Below are 20973 nucleotides of genomic sequence, written 5' to 3'. Positions count from 1 at the left end.
CTAAGACAAGATGCCTAGCTTTGCTTCGTTATCTAGTTGCCTTTGTTCCGACATCGGACTTCCCTCCTGAGCGACTATCAGAAACGTGAAACTCATTCTCGTTGTGCCCAAAGAGTCCTCCAGACCGCTGTCACGTTAATTAAACGCACGATGTCGTATAATTCGCGTAAGACATCATTCGACCTGAACCATCTCAAAATGTCATAGAAACGTCGAAGAACAGAAACAATTTTTCAAACTTAGGAACAAATATCGTAATATCTAATAGAATTAATTGACTTTGCAGGAATTAGGGAGATTCTGGGGAATCACACAAGATTTAAGGATTCGTTATAGAAAGAGATTTCGAAGAAAACAAAAATCTAAAACTAAATTTTAATCTTTATTAATAATAAATGAAAGAGTTGGAAAGTGCAAGGAGATAACTAATAGGACGTGAATAAATTAAGACTCGAATTAGATTTTCGTCCAGGATATTAGAATGCAAATTAGTTGTGGAATATTTTCTCTTCGTTACACGGGATGTCCCTGATCCACGGTGCGTCCTTTTCCATATACGTCAACAGCCCTTTAACGAATTCAGAATTGATTCTCCAAGAGAACGCTCCTATTTCTCTCTTCAAGAACAATTTTTAATCTACGATACAAAATTACGCGAAAATGCAGTAAAACGTGGAAGTTTAAAATTAAATGATAATTAGCTCACGAAGCTTTTGGCAATTGTAATTTCAGAAAAACCTTTCAGAAAATTCTATTTCAAGGTAGAAAACTTTTTTCCTCGAACTGCTCTTATTTGCACAGTTTTATAATGTTTAATTTATTGTTAAACTTTAAAAGAGGTATGCAAAAAAGCTCCCTCCCTGGAGTCATACAGCGAGAATAGCTGAGCGTGCTAAAAGGAAATCGTTGTTGGTTCGATCTCGAGATTCCCGGAACTCTCCATCGTATTACTATTATAGATTTTTATGTTTAAATATCGTGAAAAGCAGATGAAAAATTTCAGTCTTATTATAAAGCCTAGCTATTCAATATTATGTCGGTAATGACATTTATGTTTCATTCAATAGTTCATTCAATATAAACTGTCGTAATGTGATAGTTTATATTAAATTAACAGTCTTATTACAAGTAACGATAGTTATTTTACGACATAAATTGTTCAACGGGTGTGTAAAGTCCATTTAATTTTTTTACGTTTATATAGTTATTAACAATTGTGTGCGTTTAGTGGTTCATTGTCGAATTAGAAATTTGCAGTGTTTGAATATAAATTAAAATATTATTTTAATGATCTATTGCTGGAGCCATAGATATGTTTTGTTATTAAACGAACGAATAATTATGTTACCACACAATTGTAGCAAGATTATTTCACCTTTGATTACATGTTGAGTCATTTGAATTTGAAACGAAAATTTTTGAATGATTGTATTATCTGTACGATTGATATTATAATTCTAAATTGCAAATAAAAAAAATTTGGAACCTTCTTCTATCAATTACTATAAAGACATCTTTAGACGATATGATTAATAATCAACGTTCGCAAACATTAGCAAATATCATACACGTGATACATATATAATTATCCATATTGAATGTAGGCTAATATTTAGCGAATGAATGCAAAGTTGGCGTATACGGTGGCCATATCGTCTAGAAGCGCTTTAAGTGATTCTTTAGTGAAGTGCCGAAAATTTTTGAGATGTCTGACTAGGATCCACCTAAAATCACAAATATTTGTATAATTTGGATAAAATATTAAGACTACATGTGTGTCTTAATGAAATAATATGAAACATGTAATATATAAATCAAGAACTGCATCTTCACCAAATGAAAACAAGGTGAGAGATTATGTTTACTTTTCGAGGTTAAATTTGTATGCAAGTTTATGCATGTACAGTGAGTGCAAAAAGTATTCGTATACACAAAATGTTTTAAAAAAAATTTTTATTTTTGAAAACTAAATATTATTCAGCGAGAAATGAGTCATCGAATTAATGTCGAATCGATATAGATACGACGATTTCAACACCAATTTGACATCGATTCAACGTTTAATTGACGATCACTTTTTGTTGGGTAATTAACAATTTATTCATAAAAATAAAATAGACTGTATGTTTTTTAAAATTATATACCAAAAAGATGTGTATTAATTATAGAAAATATATCATCTAAAAAATAAACGAAAATTAAAAATGGTATTGTTTGGATGCTCAAAAAGTATTCATACAGTCGAGAAATTTAGCTTCTAAAATCAGGAATACATGCGAAGCTCGTTTGTTTATATTAGAACAGAATGTATTCATTATATAAAATTGCTAATTAATGTTTATTTTCTACAAATAAGACTTTTTTTATAACAAATTTCCTTATACGAATACTTTTTGCTTTCACTGTAAATATCTTTCTATTAAAATGGCCGTTGACCTATTACTTTTTTTTGTGACACTCACAATTTTTTTAAATTATTATATATCGTTTTTTTTTTAGAGAAGTCTATGATAATATTTGTATGCAGTTAGTTAAAGAAACGTCTCCGATCCTTACCTGTCACTAAGTTATACGTTAAAAATTACATTTTCATCGCAACAGTTTTTTCTCTTATTTTGTATACGTCAAGTTCAGTACTTCAACTTCATTATGTAAAAAAATTAGACATTTCTGTGGTAACACTGAAAAAAATGCATGTAATTTTACATGGAAATTACATGTTTATGACTGGAAAATTATCTAAATTATTTAAATATGATAGAAATTTACTGGAAATTGTAAATTTCCAATCATATTTAGATAATTTTCCAGTCATGAACATGTAATTTCCATGTAAAATTACATGTATTTTTTTCAATGTAACTCGATTTACTAAAGAATCACTTTAAAACGGATTCACTTATAGTCTACATACCATATATTTCAAACAGGACGCTTTAGAACTTAGAAGCGGCATTCATAGTTCGTTTTTATTTTAGGACCGTCTTAAGTAATGACTTAAGGTATACTAATACGGCTATCTGATTGGTTCATGACGTCTTAAGAGTGTACTTAAGACAGCCTTAAATATAAAATCTGACAATGAATATTTTTGTATACCTAGTCTAGATGTAGTTTTCCTAGCTGTAGTTGAGACTTAATATAACTTCAAAAATGTCTAAGCAAACGGTATTAAAAATCACAGTACCTATTAGTGATAATCGTCACGTCAGATAGCACATAAACTGACGTCGCGTCGGTTTTATCGTGAGAAATACGTTATCGATAAACAGCACGTCAAAAGTTAACACGGAGAGAATTGCAGCCGGTGGTTCTGAAAGGAGTAAATCTCCGTTATGGAACAAGAGATTCCGCAAAGTTATGTATATGCAAACAGAACAAAATCCTCGGGCGATATCTTTACCGCGGTATGCTGGAACTCGTGGCAGATGATTAGAGTGCATTGGGGAATTTTCGAGGTGAGCGCGTGGGAAAGAAAGTCTTTTATTTCATCGAGAAAGCGGGAAGGCCGTATCATTATATGCGATTATGGCACGTATCTACCGCACGTCTCGCGTTACCATTTCTCTTTGTTTGCTTTGGATCAGCGGAGGATGTGCGCTTCGTTAAATGTACGAGAGTGCAAAGCCAAGCGCCACGCGATATATTCAAGAAGCAATATTAAGTGATATCTAATGATTATATATTTTACAATCGTGCTCGTTTTTCCCATATGAGATTTGATTATTTAATCGCGCGATTCAATCAGCTGTCGGTTAAATTCAATTAGATGTTGATGGAATCGATTGAACATTATTGCACGCCATGATTGCCGAACGATGCAACTCTTTTTGCAGCCGGTCGACCAATTAGTCATTAATTTCGTTATCTCGTGTGGAAAGCGACCGACGTTGCAAAACGTGCGGCGGCAAATTAGGTCACGAGACTAAACTTTGGCCCTCGTATCCTTGCCGCATGCTAAATGCGGCTGTCTCGTACTGTCATTAAGCGTTTGTCTCTCGTGGGCTAGACAAATAACACTCGAAATCAGGGAGCCGCATGTAGCGCTAAATGCAACGCTAGATAGAACTGGGAATACACTGTGTCAATGAATCTTTGGTTTACTGCTCTTGAAATGTAAAATTTAGCAAATGTCACGATTTTGTCCCGTGTCAATCTGTTGACATGACATATGCGCACAGATTAAACTCGAAATTGAACAGTTACGTTTATTGATAAATGGAGTGTAAAACAGAAGTGAGAATAAAATTACTGCATCGAATCACAGTTAAAGTCTCATATCCTTTAGAATTATTTCGATGACTTGCAGATTTTCACTAATCTATCATTTAACATTGATGAAAACGCAAGAAATTTTGTACATATCTTTAATAAGATATTAAAATCTTTAACTTATTATATCTTTAGAACTTTAAAAATGTTAACTTATACCTTTAGAAAATATTTTCAAAATGCTGAAACGTGAGAAAAAAATGGTATAAGAAAACTGAAGTATTTTACTACTGAATTAAAAACGTGTAACTGTTACATTACAACAGGGTGTAACCCTGACAATTGTTTTCGTCATATTTATATGTACCTCTAGTACACTGAAAAAAAATATTACTAAACCTTAATACATATTTCTTTGAATAGTACCAAGTAAACATTTACTTACAGTAAATAAATATTTACTTGGTAAAAAATTAATAGTTAAATTAAATTAATGGTTTTTATTAAATAAATTTACACATTAGCTAGATATTTACTTAGAACTATCCAAACAAATATTTACTAAAATTTAGTATTTTTTAATGTATATATTTTAATATTTTAGAGTTTTTTAATGTATTAAATTACTGTTCGCCTTGTGCTTTTTGGTACCGTAATTTTAATTATAAGATTATCCAAAAGCCTTACCTTTCGTTGGCGTGATCCAGCGATCGCGTCTTCCTATTGAGGAAGGAAAGAACTAGGATCTTACCGACCACCGAATAATACTTCTGACATTATCTGTCCTTTTGATCCACTGATGCGAATTTTTCTCCGAAGACGAAACTTTCATAATTTCTTGGTAAGACTTGGTATTTCGAAAAATTTTGTGGCGCGCGGCCTTCCATCTTCCTTGCCGCGATTGCGTCATTTCCCTTAATTCAAAACATGAGATTACACGAGTCCTCCGCAGCTTGCGACATAGTGACTCAATATGAGAAAATGTAATACCCCCTGAGAGCGAAAATTGGCAGTTCGAAAAACAACGACCTTAGATTTTATATGAATGGCGCTCGTCAAAAACCGCAACATGACAACGCGCATTCGAAAAATTTACAAAAACATGGAACAGGTGAAATATTCACGTTCACATTCATGGATGCAAGAGCTATATTTTTTGTTGATTTAACTAGAAAAAAATCCAATGAAAAGTAAAATACTTTTAGTTTATCACCCATTTAAATGTTGATAAATTTAGATTGCGTATAGACGCGCTCAATAACGGGACCGGATAAACGACACTCACGAAACGGGTTGAAGTGACTCTGAATATTTTATTTCTGCATTTGCAGTTGGCAAAGTGACCCACAAAAACGAACGCTGGAAGAGACGGAAAATGAAAAAGATTTTCCCATAACTGTGATATTTTTTTCACGCGAGAAAATTGCAGTATATATTTTGTAATTTTTAGAGTTGATTACGGAAATAGTCCTCTGATTAAATCACGGTATTGAAATTTGTATTACCAGACAATGATAAAACTGCAAAAAAAATATGAACTAAGAGTGAAACAAATACGAACATTTATCTTTGCGTCGCAATTTTGTATTTTTTAAAACATGAATAATGCAACGCGTCGTTCTTTAAATATGTAATTCAAAGTTTCTGCGTTAAAAAAATTTAAAAAAAAAACCATGGATACGGAAAAGTTTTATCTCTGAAAAGAGCGGATGAAAAATTGAATATTTTGACGCGTTCATAAAACCGATTGCCCATAATTATTGCTCAACGGCTGTTCCGAATGAACATAACTATCCTATCTTCCTGTTGAGGAGGACGAAGAGACGTGGCGAGGTGGGACGAGGTGGGGCTGCCGGAGCAGGGAGAGTGCTGGTATTTGCATAATATGGGAATCGCTCCTGAGGCCAAGCTATTGTTCGGAGCGCGTCTATGCGCGTGGTGTAGTATGTGAGAAGATTCGACGAGCGGAAGAACATCCGAATACGTAACTCGGCGATAATAATTACGTTCCTGTTCCACGTAGCGCGCGGTGTGCTGCTTGGGCAACGCTCTCTTCCTTTCTCCTACATCGAATCGGCTGTACGGGGGAATTCGCTTGGTACTCTACTTGTTTGAAGACCTCGTTTCGCCACCGATTGATCCGGTGATCTGAGAAAGAGAGTCGGGGAGAAAAGATGGAAGGGTTGAGGGAGGGGCAGAATTACTTCTCGCGACGAAGAACGGAAAAGCAGTTCGTTGACAAGAATCCTGGCCAGCCGGAGATAGAGGTTAATGAAACATTCCGGAATGCTTCGTTAACTCTTGGATTATTCTTTGAAATGTCAATTGCATTGCGCGCGCCGTCTAAAACTTATATCAAATATGAAATCTATGATAATCAATTAATACTCTCTCACTCTCTCTGACTTACTATTCTAATATCTTCAATCAATAAATTAAAAGAGTCGATTATTGTAAAATGGCTGCAATTTGATTCAAAGTTATTATTTGTTGCTTTGTAATTTTTAATATTAATTCTTGTTCTTGTATATTTAAGTCTTTATCTAAATTTCTTGTTTCCATTTCTGAATTCGAATACTCAAAATCACATAATGACGACTAATGGCGTAGATATTTACATAATGTATCTTTTCATGCAAATAGTTTCCATTTGCTGGTATTTTACATTTAAATGCATACAGACGTTAGAAACAAGCGCCTTTGATGGCAATCTGTACATACATGCATACCTAGTCGCAAGTGTTTAGATATGCGAATCGAGATGCAACATGGTCGGTATATCGATTCTAACAAGCTGCTCGACACAGTTTACATCGGTATTATTTCGACGTTTTGTGTTTCGCCGATTGTTGTATCGTGTTTAATCATCTCATGTCATCTATCACTAACTCTTAGAGTTCAGCGCGATGCTATTTGGTAGTTTATGCACCGCGCGTGGTAACGATGTTACTTCAATACAATTGATTTACGAAACACTCTTACATGTGTCTTGTTTCTGCATGTCTGTTTAGAGAACATCATTTTACAACAGCCGTTTACAACATCATTCTAAAGCAACGTTATTCTTAAAAATGTTAATTAAAATTCTATTTTCATTGTCTTGCTGTTCGAGTCAAATCAAACTACGCCACAATAACATATACGGTATAAAAACAACTTGAGGAATTTTTTAATTATTTTAGATAACAACCTGCAGCTATTTATATAAATTGTTTTTAATACTTTATGATGAGTAGATCAAAATATCTCAGTGGATGTATTAAACGGATGTTTTATACATACAAAAACCTACTTCCAACAATTAGATTCTGAAAAAAATTACCTGTAAACATTTCTACGTTTCTACTGTGCGTATTAAAATATTCAGTACATTTTTAAAACGTACGAATTTGAAGGATTTCTCGCAATTCTTTCAATTTGTTCTCCAATGTAAAATAGAAAATAGTATAATATAGAGAAAAATATATGTTTAATTTTACATGATTCTATAGAAACATATATGTATATACATTATTAAATAATGCAAGACGAAACACTTGAACTTTGATCTTTGCTATCTCATTCAGCTATAGAATTAGCTCTAATTAATATTAATTCAGTTGGTCGTATGACATATCAGATTCTACCCATGCATGCACCAGCATAGATGCATGGCAAGCTCACGACATTTGGGCTAATAACATAGGGTAATAGAATGGTTGCCACGTCTCCGTCAGTAATGCTAGCTACCGATTACAATGCATTAGCGAAACGACATCAGGTTGAAATAGTAGAGAGGAAGAGAGAGAGAGAGAGAGGGGGGGTGGGAGGGACCGATGGAAATGATATGATGGAGATTAAAATGCTGTTACGATTACAGGGTTAAGCGGATCGCGTAAGCGATGATAGAAGGTCCATGGACCCCAATTACGATGACCGGTAGCGCGGTAACATAACGGCAACGGTTACGAAAGCGAGCCGCGGTGATTACGGAACGGGAGGTGCAAGGATCTTTGGATCCTATCGTGACTCGTGGTTGTTGTTGTTGGTTCAGGTGATTTCGGCTCGGTCGATCGCTGACCTTTCGCCATGTCATAATCACACGAGTCGCGGCTTTTTACGTCTAATCGACACGAGAGCTGATCTCGTGACGGATACGGGTATCGATCCGTAAAATCGGCGTCCTCTCCGCGAGATCCGCGACACGCGAATTATACGGTGCGCTTGTAAAATTCGGCGCTACGCCGCGCGATAGTGCCTTATTGCCTTGAACGGAGATCGCTTAAGGCTCGCGCGTGCGATTATCTTCTTTCGAACGACGAAATGCCATGCCGATCCCAGTGAAGAAAACGCGGCAGTGCGGCTTCTTCTTCGGTTGTTTCGTGCCGGTCCTCCGTGAGGAGGCATAAAGGAAGTAATCACCCGCGCTGATTGCGAAAAACTGCCGACCTGACGCGAGCCTCGTCCTTTTCACGGTTGCTTGCACGCCGCCATCCTCGTCTCTGATTGCTTCTTTTTTTTTGCTATGCATCATGCAGGAAGGTAATCGATCACTTACATTATCGATAAGTATCGATTAATTCTGTGGGATCGAGTATTCCCCTTCATAAAAAGAGGCTGTATTTATTAGAAACAAAGATGATGTATCTTTGCCTCACATTTCTCTTAGACTTTTACATTTTAAATAATCTATTGCAATTTACAATCTTTAAAATTAATATAAAGATAAAATTATATTTATTTACGAGATAAATTAACATTATTTTGTATGAATTCCAGTTTCAAAAAAAATATAAAGAAGTTATGTTGGACGAATTATGGTACACAGCATGTATTAAAACAAAATACTCCTTTTGAACAAAAAGCGATCTTTTAATACTTTTAGTTTTTAAATCTAATATTAAACAGTTTAGAATTATTTGTGAATAAATGAATATGAATATGAATAAATTGAATTATTTTTGTGATTTTTATCACTTTTATTTGTTTGCATATCTATTTTTCTCTTTTTATATACTTATCTTAATTTGATTGACAATAAAAGTAAACTGAGTGATTATACATCAAGTTCAATCCTCATCGCGGTAATCGCGAGCTCTGCAATTACTTCTAATAAAGGGGCAATCGCCATTCTTTGCTTTAATTAAATTACGAAATTCATTGATATTGCTCTCATTAGTATTGTTAACCGATATACCATCATGCAATCAAATCCTCTTATTAAGTTATTACTTCCATTACTTATTTCCTTCTGTTTAGTTCTTTTGTAAACTCTGGTTTGCTTTTTCTTGTATAAATACCAGTTTCCGCAAATAAATATGAACAGGTAAACATGAAAATATACAACTTGTTCATTTATTTATAATTATCATTTTCTCTTGCTATTTTATAAGATTCTTTTTAATTAATTTTTTTAAGTTATTATAATTACGTATTTTAATGAAGCCGTGAGTTATCACGAGAAAAATGGTGTAAAAACAAAAGTGTAGGAGACTGACCTACCGGTATTCTTTCTCAAGCGCTATTCAGTGCGGAAGACCAGATGTTGACGATAAGCGAGCGAGTGCACCGCATTGGAGAAACGCATGGACGAACTGAAGTGTAACCTCGTAAACACGGGAGAAATGTGCCGCGACAAAGAAAAGGAAGACGCTTGAAAGTAACGCCACGCGGAAACCTGGCGACGTAACAATTATCTCATCCGCGTCATTACTTTCTAAGTTTCTAATTAACTGCAGTGGCTCCGTATACGCAGTATCACTTATTAGAGAGGTGTTAAATACGGGAACGGACCGCTATTTCAAAACCGCGAGATGTAATTTCTCATCCAAGATTATAATTTATGCATCTTAGATGGCAAGAACTTAAAAAAATTTGCGTATTTGTTACATCAAAAATTTTTTTCCGATTTTTGCTCAATGCTATTTATTTTCATCAATGAATGCGTAGTGTTTTCTATACTGACAGACAGTGTAGAAAAATTCTTGATGTTTTTATATTTTTAACAGATACTAATTTACGGTAAATTTTTATCAAAAGCCGAAAGCGTATTGCAGGTATATATTTACTGTGAACTGCCAATTAATGTTTCGCAAACTTTAGATATTAGAGGCGAAGTAATATTCGATCATGAAATTGGTGCGTGAAATCGGTTCAACCAATCGTTAGATCGAAACAATTGGTTTATAAATCAGTGGCATTATTTATCGAAAAAATCTATATTAAAGTCATTGCGTTCCGTTACGTGTATTAATTACATTGGAACATCAATATTGTTGCATGTATTTCACGTATTAGCTGGAATCACTTGTTTCGCGCGCGATTTCGAACCAATGTGCACGTTTTGTTTTAATAAATTAAAACAAATTAAGATACTCAAGAAATTACGTAAAATTTACATTCCTTTATTTTTTATGGCGTTGAAGTTGAAGCAGTAATGATAGATGCAAGTTTTTTCAGTTTCGTGAAGTTTAAAACTTTTTTAGAAATTTTTTTTCTTGGGTAAGATAAGTTGTACATGAGTCTAATTACGATAAATTTTATTTGTATGTCTGTTTTCTTTTTTATATATCTCAATTAGCATTAATTTAAACTGAATTTAATATATAGTCATACATTAATTTTGTTTTTAACTAAATAATTAAAATAAATAATTTTATATCTAATCGGATGAAAATTTTGTTGATTAAATCTTTGAATTAACCAAAGAAAAAGGATAAGATTTTGTTATGTATTCATCCAAGCTTAATTAAAAAATCTTCATTTTTCATTAAATATATTCTTATGGAGAATTCACGTCGAAACGTGATGTGACTTCGACGTTGAAACAAGTGCCATTGTTTTTTCAATATTTTCAAGGAGATTCCCAAGAGAAAGTATATGATTTCTGAGACATTTGTATTCACATGCAACTACAGCATCTGCGCGTTATGTGCGCAACATTAAGCGCTCCATTAATGAGCAACGGAGCTGCAGCTCGTAAGCCGAGACAGAGCAGCGAGCGTCACACTTTCCCGTCTATTCGTGGATGTTCATCTGAATGTTCTCCGATAACCGGAGATTGAATCGTTCGCCAAAGTTACAAATCTTGTTTTCTCTCTCTTTCTCTCTCTCTCTCTCTCTTTCTCGTAGGGAAGTGAACGCAATCTTCGCAGCTCCTCCGAGTTCGGAGAACGGAGATAAAAACCGGTGTAACTTTCGACATGTTTAATTTTCGATATCTCAGAAAATGTGCTTTACGCCAATTGTGCGACGGTTCCATTATTACGATTAGACGCGGAGACAGTTCCCTATGGCTATAGTGTGAAACTTCGAATTCGAAGAGATTACTGCACCGGTTCCAAACGTCGTCGACAATAAGTAACGCAATTAGAACGCTTATAGGAGCGCTGGAAACACGACGACGATTTGCCAGGAGCGATTGTGAGCCGCAGGCGAATTAAAATAATAATCGGGCGCTCACGGATAATCCAAAATTCCAGAACCGCCCCTATAATGATGGCCCGCTCATAGTCGTGACTGCGACAAATGGACTCTCCGCCTTGGCGAAAATCCTTGCCGTCGTCTGCCCGGCTAATCAAGACATCACAACGCGAGATTACCGGAGATTACGTGCGGTCGTCGATAATCTTTAATATTTCGAATTAAGTGGTTACTCAACGGCGCAGAGTGTCTCCCTGATTTCACTCGATGCTCCGTCGATTTTGCATGGCTTTTGAAAAAACGCGAATATAGTGCGTCTATACACTGACAATGAGAAAAGAAAGTTATTGTGATTTAGAAAAATATTAATTGATTCAACTATTACCTACAAATGCGGCAGTCATGGGTTGTCATGCAAATATTTATTAATTCATATAAATAACATAATTTAAATTATAAAATTTTGCTGACATGATTCACTATATTTAACTATATTTAAATACTTGAAGTAAATAATCGCTATCGAAATAACACATTCAGTCAAGTTAACAACTTTTTTCAGTATGATGCACCATAGCAACACAAGTAATTTTATATAAATATCAAATATTAAAAATTCGAATTTCAGATACAAAATATATATAATTATCAATATTAAAATGTCTATAATGGTCGAAGCAGGATCTTTAATGCTTAAATAATTCAATCTTAAATTACTAAAAATACTATATATGTACTTGCATATACACTATGTTTATAATCTTTCGAACTGCGCGCCGAATTCTTTTCCGGACTATATAAACGCAATTAAACTACTGTAGTAAACATGCGAATTAAATTGACAAGTAATTTTAATAATTTTGATGCTCAATCAGGCATCATATTATAAAGATATTAATATACTGAAAAACTGTAATTAAATTTATTGCGAAAAATATTACCTCAGCCAGGAGTCGAACTCGGATCTCTTGTATTTCTTACGAACGTCCTAAGTCATTAGACTACCGAGGCAAGTACATATATAGTATATTTAGTAATTTAAGATTGAATTATTTAAGCATTAAAGATCCAGCTTCGATCGTTATAGGCATTTTAATATTGATTGTGTTCTCACATAAACGGTCTAAAATAATATTGTGTATATAATTATATTTTGTATTAAAATTATACAAGAATAATATTATACAATAGAGAATAATTTACATAAAGATATTCTCTTTCTTAGTAACTGTGTTGACCTATTCTCTGAAGCGATAAAGCAAATACGTTATAAATCAATATCCAAGTGAATTCCTCGTTCTCAATGATCTAACCTTTGGAGCTGCATAAAGTAAGATAACATTTGTAACGTATATGTGTCAAACTTGAGACAGTCTGGTACGAATAATATAACTAAACGCACGCATTGTTATTGAAGTATATTAATTTGTATTTTACACAGAGTACGCGCGTTTTATTATTTCATCGCGTATTTAGTTTATTTTAAAATGTTTTTTTTTTATAGATGTCACAGCATGTAATTTCAAAGTTTGTTTCATTTGTCTGTATCTATATTCGAGAGTGCGAGGGGCAAAAGCATGACAACGCGTAATGCTTCGCATATATTGCTGGGATAATCTAGCATATAATATCTCGACATTCTTTATTTTCGCTTGCTTTTCATTAATAATTAATTAATTTTCATCAATAATTTAATGATCGAAATGATGGATCCAACCGCGTGACCCGATCATGCTCTCTCATTATCTCTTTCCGCTAATTGCGTTATTATTTAATTATTGAATATTTTAATTAATGTGTTACACGTGTTACATTGTCCCATCAGATCGACGAGAAAAATATGATTAGAGAGAAATATTTACTTTTTTTTTATTACATTTTATCCTGTTACATCGTAATTTCGTTTCGTTCACAACAGAACGCTAACTGATACACAGACCTGTCAATCATTTCTTTTTACAATTGGTACAATTGTACAAACCGCTCACTTGCTTTCCACGAAAGCAACTTTTATGCTGTTATTTTATCGACTCGTTAGTGAATGAACGCACGGATGTCAAACGCAGTCATTCGCGTGAGTCCGTTTATTATCCGTGATATACGTTTCGTAGTCCTGCAAAATGGTTACGATCCCTATGTTGATATTTCAGTTATTCGGGCAAATACTGGGCCGTGAGCACGACTTGTGCTGGAAAACACGAAGCGTTCTCGCTCACGGCAAGGATCGTTCTCAAGGATGATCTCTGCGCTCGCGCGCACGAGCTAGCTCGTCTCCGTTTAAACATGAAAAGGTGAAAGTTGAGCGAAGCATCGTACTAGAGGCTTTTCATATTTAAAGGTCAACAACTGGTCGACAATAACTGCAACGTTTCTTCCGCTTACGTGGTAATTTTATGCCAATTTCATCGGTACGTGACGGTATCGAGGCGGGAATATTGGAGAAGCCTTATAATTTTTTAATAAAACGGCGACGAATTCGCCACGGTACTGAATAATGTAACGATCCGAATAAAACAGCAACGTCAGAAATAATCTAACGAATTTTTAATCCGAGCTATAATATTGAAAAGTCATCGTTAAAGTCTTCGTTGCATTAATATCTGAAAGTTTAAAATCTTTCCAATTCAATAATTCAAACTTATATTATTAATTATAGCTTTGAAGCATCGATCATATCGGCAGTTAATTTAAATGGAAAATTTATCGCAGATATTCATCTATTATTTCAGCAAATTATTCATTATTTTAATTATTACCTCTTTTTTGTTATTTTGAAATTTCACTAATCACATATACAGAATTAATTAATACTTTAATCTCTTAAAATCAAATACTTAATTTTAATAATTTTCATCCAACGTTATTTTAATCCTTCTTAATTTAATTCTTATTTTATTATTCTATCTACAATTTTAGTAACGTCACGAAATTAATTATTGATGAATAAGAATACGCGGACTAAGGAAAATCTTGGAAAGCGATGTGAAGACAATGCGAAGACGACATGATGAACGGTGTTGAGTCGCTCGTGCGTGACGGGTTTAAAGCCGGCTTCAGCGACTGCGTCGACGATTGTGCATTTCTCACTTTCTTTCTCGCAAGCAGTCCATTAATCGCCCCATATCCATTCGCTGAAAGGGAAGTCTTAAAAGCGTCGCGCGAGTGAAAGAAATAGATATACATATATATATTAGCGTTAGAGGGTCTATATTTTTCCTACTACATATCTCGCACTAAACTTCTTTCGCTGGAGAGCGGATTTTATAACGGCGCATCCCGACCGCGTTCAACTTCGCGTATCTCGCACGATGCTCTCGCGGACTCGTTAATATCGTCAAACGAAAGTAAAAACTTTCATTCGCGCTGCTGTTGGCTGATGTCGTGTTTCCTAGGAAGAAGATCCACGACGGGGGGCGTTACGTATTCGATCACGTATGTGCAGCTCGTGTACCAACCAGCTCTCGTGACTTTAGGAGACGCTTGGATAACGTACATACATTCGATGTACTTTCGATATGTTGCCAGTACGGTTATTTCAAACTCTATTCAGTGACATTTATAGGTGTCTTAAATCATTAGGAGGAGTATCGCTTGCTACAGTTGAAGCGGCAGACTGATGCGACCTCGTGTATCTTTGTATATAGGGTCATTTGAAGATATGATATCCTCGCGACATTATACTATTCTACAGCCTGAAGGACACACCAAGTCAAGAGAAAGTCAAAATGACTTTATTTTGACGTTATGAAAGTCAAAACGAAGATCTTTTTTGTTATAAAATTTGACTGTTTATTGACGTTAAAAATAAAAAGTTACTTTGATTTTTTTGTTGACTTTTGTGCTCCTTGTAAGGGACTTCCAAGGTGTAGAAACCCCGTGACAATTTTTGTAAAATATATCGGAAAACGATGAAAAATACGTGTTCCAATCACGGTTGCCAAGTCCCGAGCACTGTACGGCTGGGGCCTAAAGGTCCGCTGGAGATTTTATATTTCGACTGGAGACCGGCCGATTGTTTCATTAAAAAAAAAAGAAAAAAAGAAAAAGGCGCAGGGTTTAATTCGTGTTTTGCGACCATTGTTATAGACTTTCTTTTTGTTATTAATATTTGACCAACATAAAGTATCAACACAATCACACAGAGACCTTTTTATTATTACAAGATTTATACAGTACGAACACAATTACAAACTTTTTTATTATTCGTAAAATAACATAAACTGCGAACATAATCGCAGACTTTCTTATTACTTTCCACGTAATTTAAATATGTAATTAATAAATACCCCACGCGAGCGAAAAACTGGAGATTTTTCCCGTCTGCTGGAGAACTGGAGATTGAGCCTGAAAACTAGAGTCTCCAGTAGAAATCTGGATACCTGGCAACCGTGGTTCTAATATTCAAAAGTTACCTTTTGGTATAGGTGTTTATTATTTATCATCCCCAGGTACGCGAGAGTAAGAGAAACGGATATTGCCAAGTGCATGAAATTTCCACTTTTGTACAGTATAATTTTTGGATAAGGTTATTCATATAATTTAACTTAAAATTGTCGTTTTTTTTATCGCTATAAAAAACTTTTCAAATAAGTCTTCACTTTACTTCTATGCCATTTAGAATTTTCATCAACTCTTCCGCCCTCGCGCAACCTGGGGGTTGTGATCGATCAGCATCCATGCCAAAAAGTAGCTGTTTTGAAATATCGGAATACATTATGTTCCACCGTTTTCCGATATCTTCATTTTTGCGTTTTACTAAAAATTAGTGTATTGGATATTCCACACTTTTGGGAAACCCTGTATATTTCTTACAGCACATTTTATCTTTAGGATGTCCCTTGGAGGTTTGTGCTATATGGAACTGTATTCTGATGTTTTCTTTAAATAAATAAAATGTCGATAGCATTAACATAGTATTATGCTGTATATTTCCTGCTTTTGATATTTTATACATTGCTTTCTTCTCAGGCTCTAAAAGCGTTCTATTATGGTAACAAGGTTCCTGAATTGCCTTCGAAAACGTGATGCATTAAAATAGATCTTCATTTCCATATGTATATCAATTGATGTGATGATAGTGAATGTGAATCCCGTTATATAAGTAAACTGTGAATGCGCGCATCTGCGACATAAAAATTACCATTCTAAGAACCTATACAATCTTGTTTCCATAAAGGTATATGGGGTCACTCCCTTATAATCTCTTAGACTTTCATGGCAAGTTGAAGTAGAGGCTGACTGGTTGTTGCCTTACATTGCTTCAATTTTCTTTTGTTCCCTAATGCAGCTCGTTGAGTCTCCCTTGCGGTTTCCTATCCAGGGAATTTGATTGATTTGCTACGATTTCCGTAGAATTCCAACGGAGCCTGTTGATGCTCGGAAATTCCTTCCCGAATAAATATAAATGTTTAAGCACCAAAAGAGAGAAGATTAGTTTTTAGTCGGTGAAAGTGCGTTATTACGATGATCGTTGTGATCGTGTCGTTGTATTTTGCTTAAATTGCATTGGAAATGAGATGCCTATCCGACGATTTCCATGATAATTACGAAGTCTCACGGTAACGGAAACCATAGGCAAAACTATTGTGGTGATTGTGATGACAAAAAGAAAGCAAAATTATGGAGAATAATTTCACATTTCCTATAATTCCGCGTTAATCGGAAGTCATTTCTTGAGCATTAGTAGACTGTAAATTGACTCCGGCACGCGCAACTTTGCAAAATACATAAGATTCTGCTTCTTGAGGTGTATTATCCGCACATCAAAATTTTATGATATTAAGATATTATTAACGCATATTTATATTACTTTTTAACATTAGATTTACGAAACGTAATCCCGTTAATTTGACAGATTTCAGATTTCACGACTAAAATTATAGAAATTACCATTAAAAGTAATAATTAAAAAATGGATTATTATAACAAATGAAAAATTAATAAAAAGTATTTTTAATGCTTATGTATTATTTTAAATACATTAACTATTGATTAAATCTCTTATACCTATATATTTTTTTCTTTAAAGTTTTTCAATCTAACAGCTTAATAAACTAATAAATATCTATTTTTTTTATTTTTATAAATATTATATTAATAAATGAAATATAAACTTTTTTGTTTTAAAGTCAAAATAATTATTTTCTTATTTTTTACATTATCTTTTTGTATATCATAAAACGGCTGATAGCGCAAAATTACTAATTTTAGCGTAATCATTTCTGATTAACACAATTTCACACTATAACGAGAAGGTAGTTATCGCAAGCCGAAATAGCTCAGTTGGGAGAGCGTTAGACTGAAGATCTAAATGTCCCTGGTTCGATCCCGGGTTTGCGCATCCTTTTTTTCTTTTATTAGATAAATTCATAAGGAATACAGAGAGAACTTGCTTTATCATCATTTCTTACGCGGTAGTTCGAAACGAGCCGAAATAGCTCAGTTGGGAGAGCGTTAGACTGAAGATCTAAATGTCCCTGGTTCGATCCCGGGTTTCGGCAAGTGTCTTTTTTTTTTAGATATAATTTACGTAAAAAAGATGCACTCACAGACTTTTATTTTTATTGTAAAGAAAAATTGTCAGTAAAAAATATTTTATTTTTTTTATTTTATTCTATTTTTTAACATATATTTTTTTACTTATACTAAAAGTAACGAACGTTTCAATTAAATTACATTTTCTTTTAAACTCTGTAATTATGTTGTCTAAATATGGCGTTGGATTATCGAAGATGTCCGTGAAAGATTAGAAATCATATTATCAAGAAATAGATAATTATAAATCTTTTCCTATCTTTAATTAATTTATTTAACCTTTTAATAAAATTATTGCGTAAACGGATCAAAATCCTCTTGCTTGTACATGTAGTCGACCTCGCCGCAGGCTGCGATTGTATCATTCACGTCAGTAAGAAAGCGATTATATCGATAATAATAACTCTCGATGTAAAAGTTAGCAAGCGTAATTCACGATTCAACGACCTGTTCATTGAGCATAAACCGATGAGTTCGCGTATGTTTGGAGTAACTACATTACACGCACAAATTGCAATTATACACGTTCGTCGCACGCTTGTTCGCCGTGAGGCAAGATATTTGACACGGCTGACACATTATACATGTCGCAATCCATTGTACGTCAGAAGTATTAGCGTTAAACTCTTGGTGTTTAACAGATTTATTTATTACAGAATATTTCAAAATCGACATCGTGCCTCTTTCAATCATGAATCCTTCACTGACAATTTTTTCCTAACGAGGACGTTGAAATCATAGGTACTTCTTGATAGTCCTCCCTCTTTCGACATACGCAAATCACAAATAAATTGCAGTCTATTAAATATAAAATTCGAGATAATCTCTGAGATAATCATACGTTAAAGTAAATGTCTGTTGCAAAATGTCGATGGGTGTGTCTATCAATCATTTTCGCGGTTCGAATTAGAGCTCCATAATGCTATTGCATATTTATCACGATTAATTATATTCGCCCGTTCTAATTCGGGCTCTTCGATTTGTCGTTTATAAACCAACTTCCTATGCGCACGCGTTTTCCTCTTGAAATTTCAGCGATGTGATTGCCTTCTCTTATCTACATTTATTACCTCACCGACCGATATTGCCTGCGGGATTCCGAAATGTGGTGTGCTTCTGGAACAATTATCTCTTAATTAGATTTCTGCTCCGAGAGCATGTATGTTTCATGGTGCTCTCCTACGCATCGATGCGCTATCTTCGTTTCCGTTCCACTTAACATTTCTGTGCTCCATAGGGAAATACAGTAACCAATACTTCTACATTAATAATTTATTCATTTATGAGATTTTATTTCTTTTTATTGTACTAATTTCAGAAATTTTTTAAAATAATAGTTATATCATTTAAAAGGCAATAGTCGTTATATCTCACTCAATAATGGTTTACTGACTTCAGAGAGGATGAAAGTTGCGTTTGTGTTAAGAATTAGTATGTGAGATGAGATCCTTGAATAATCCAGTCTTAGATAGTTTATAATTATATCATATATTAAATGTAAATTTATCAAGATTTAATTTTTGTTAAAATTTCGAGTGCCGATGAAATTTCGGTGTGCAGCTCAAAATGACTACAAATATGATATATGTATATGTAAATACATATATAGTATATACAAATTCACATTGAATTATTTAAGTATTAAAGATCCACCTTTGATCGTTATAGACCTTTAATTCCTATTTCCTATTAGTTGTGTTTTCACATGTACGATCTAATAAGATTCTTATTGTCCTTATTGTTTAATTTTTATGTTGCTGAGGAGGGCTAAGTAAAGTTCGAAACGTCTTGTATACATGTCACAGTAGAAGAATAATAATCAATTTAATTAATTGTCGCCTCATTTGCTCGTTTTGATTAGTTGACCCTCTATTTGATTTGTTATTGTTCATTCAATAAATTATATCTTGTTTACAGAGTCGTGACTGACGATCTACCAAACATGTTACGTCTCGTGAGCCTTCTATTTCTATGTAAGTATAATTAAAATTTTATGTTTAATAAACGCATCATAGAATAATTTAAATACGTCAATTTAAATAAGTCACTTTTGAAAAAATTGCACCTTTTTTAAAAATGATTCTGTGGACAGAAATAGTAATGGAATTGTAATTATATAATAAAATAATAATAATAACAAAATAATGAAAAATGTGGAACTTTATTTTTTTATTATATGTGTAATATAATAATAATAAAATAAAGGAATTTCTACATTTATTGTATATTACTAGAGTTTTAATAGGTTCAATTGAAAAGTTAGATTACAAGAAAACGTGATAAAAAAACATAATAGTATAAACATAATATAATACAATTCTCGTAATCTAATTTTTAATTTATTTACAAATATCTGGATTATTTAACAGAAAGGCGACGTGCGTATTGACATCAGTGAAGGTAGTAAAAGAACTTCGATCGATAAAACAAGTATATTTCATAGCCATGTCCCTCGTGATTCGCGGACTTCGTTCTTCAACGAATCAATTCACCAGCGATGAATCGGCAGAATAAAAATTCTTCCTTTTGAGCTTGGACGCATTGACGTCGTTCTCTTTTTGTCATTCTTTGTCTTCCACGGTCTGGGATTTAAAGGATCGATGGGAATACGGGAATACAATCGGCGAAACGGCATTTACTGGCGCACCATCCTGCTGATGGTCATCGGCCATCAGCAGTGGACAATCGATTAATCTCCACTGCGCCACCGCTGCGTGGGATTACTCAATATTTTTATTTATTATTTCCCCTTATCGCCGCTGTTTATCCATGCTGCTAGCCGATAATTACGGACCAATCGTGTATCTATATCTCTGGCAGCGTGGG

At 34.0% G+C, this 20973-nt stretch overlaps 1 protein-coding gene and 2 non-coding genes across 3 annotated transcripts in view; all 3 read left to right on the top strand.

Annotated features, from left to right (window-relative positions):
• Nucleotides 1-20973, top strand: part of thw (chitin-binding domain protein thawb) — a 42627-nt gene that overhangs the window by 8830 nt on the left and 12824 nt on the right. The window contains exon 2 of the mRNA XM_018453645.1: nucleotides 20065-20120. Within this exon, the coding sequence (XP_018309147.1) occupies nucleotides 20090-20120 (31 nt within the window). The 5' untranslated portion in view covers nucleotides 20065-20089. The remainder of the gene's footprint in view (nucleotides 1-20064; nucleotides 20121-20973) is intronic.
• TRNAF-GAA (transfer RNA phenylalanine (anticodon GAA)) lies at nucleotides 17881-17953 on the top strand. Its single transcript has one exon. It is a non-coding gene; the product is annotated as a tRNA-Phe (tRNA).
• TRNAF-GAA (transfer RNA phenylalanine (anticodon GAA)) lies at nucleotides 18041-18113 on the top strand. Its single transcript has one exon. It is a non-coding gene; the product is annotated as a tRNA-Phe (tRNA).

The sequence above is a fragment of the Mycetomoellerius zeteki genome, unplaced genomic scaffold (assembly GCF_001594055.1).
Source record: "Mycetomoellerius zeteki isolate Tzet28-1 unplaced genomic scaffold, Tzet1.0 scaffold1104, whole genome shotgun sequence".
Taxonomy (NCBI): domain Eukaryota; kingdom Metazoa; phylum Arthropoda; class Insecta; order Hymenoptera; family Formicidae; genus Mycetomoellerius; species Mycetomoellerius zeteki.
Note: the sequence above shows the minus strand (reverse complement) of the source record. Positions and strands in the feature narration are given on the sequence as shown.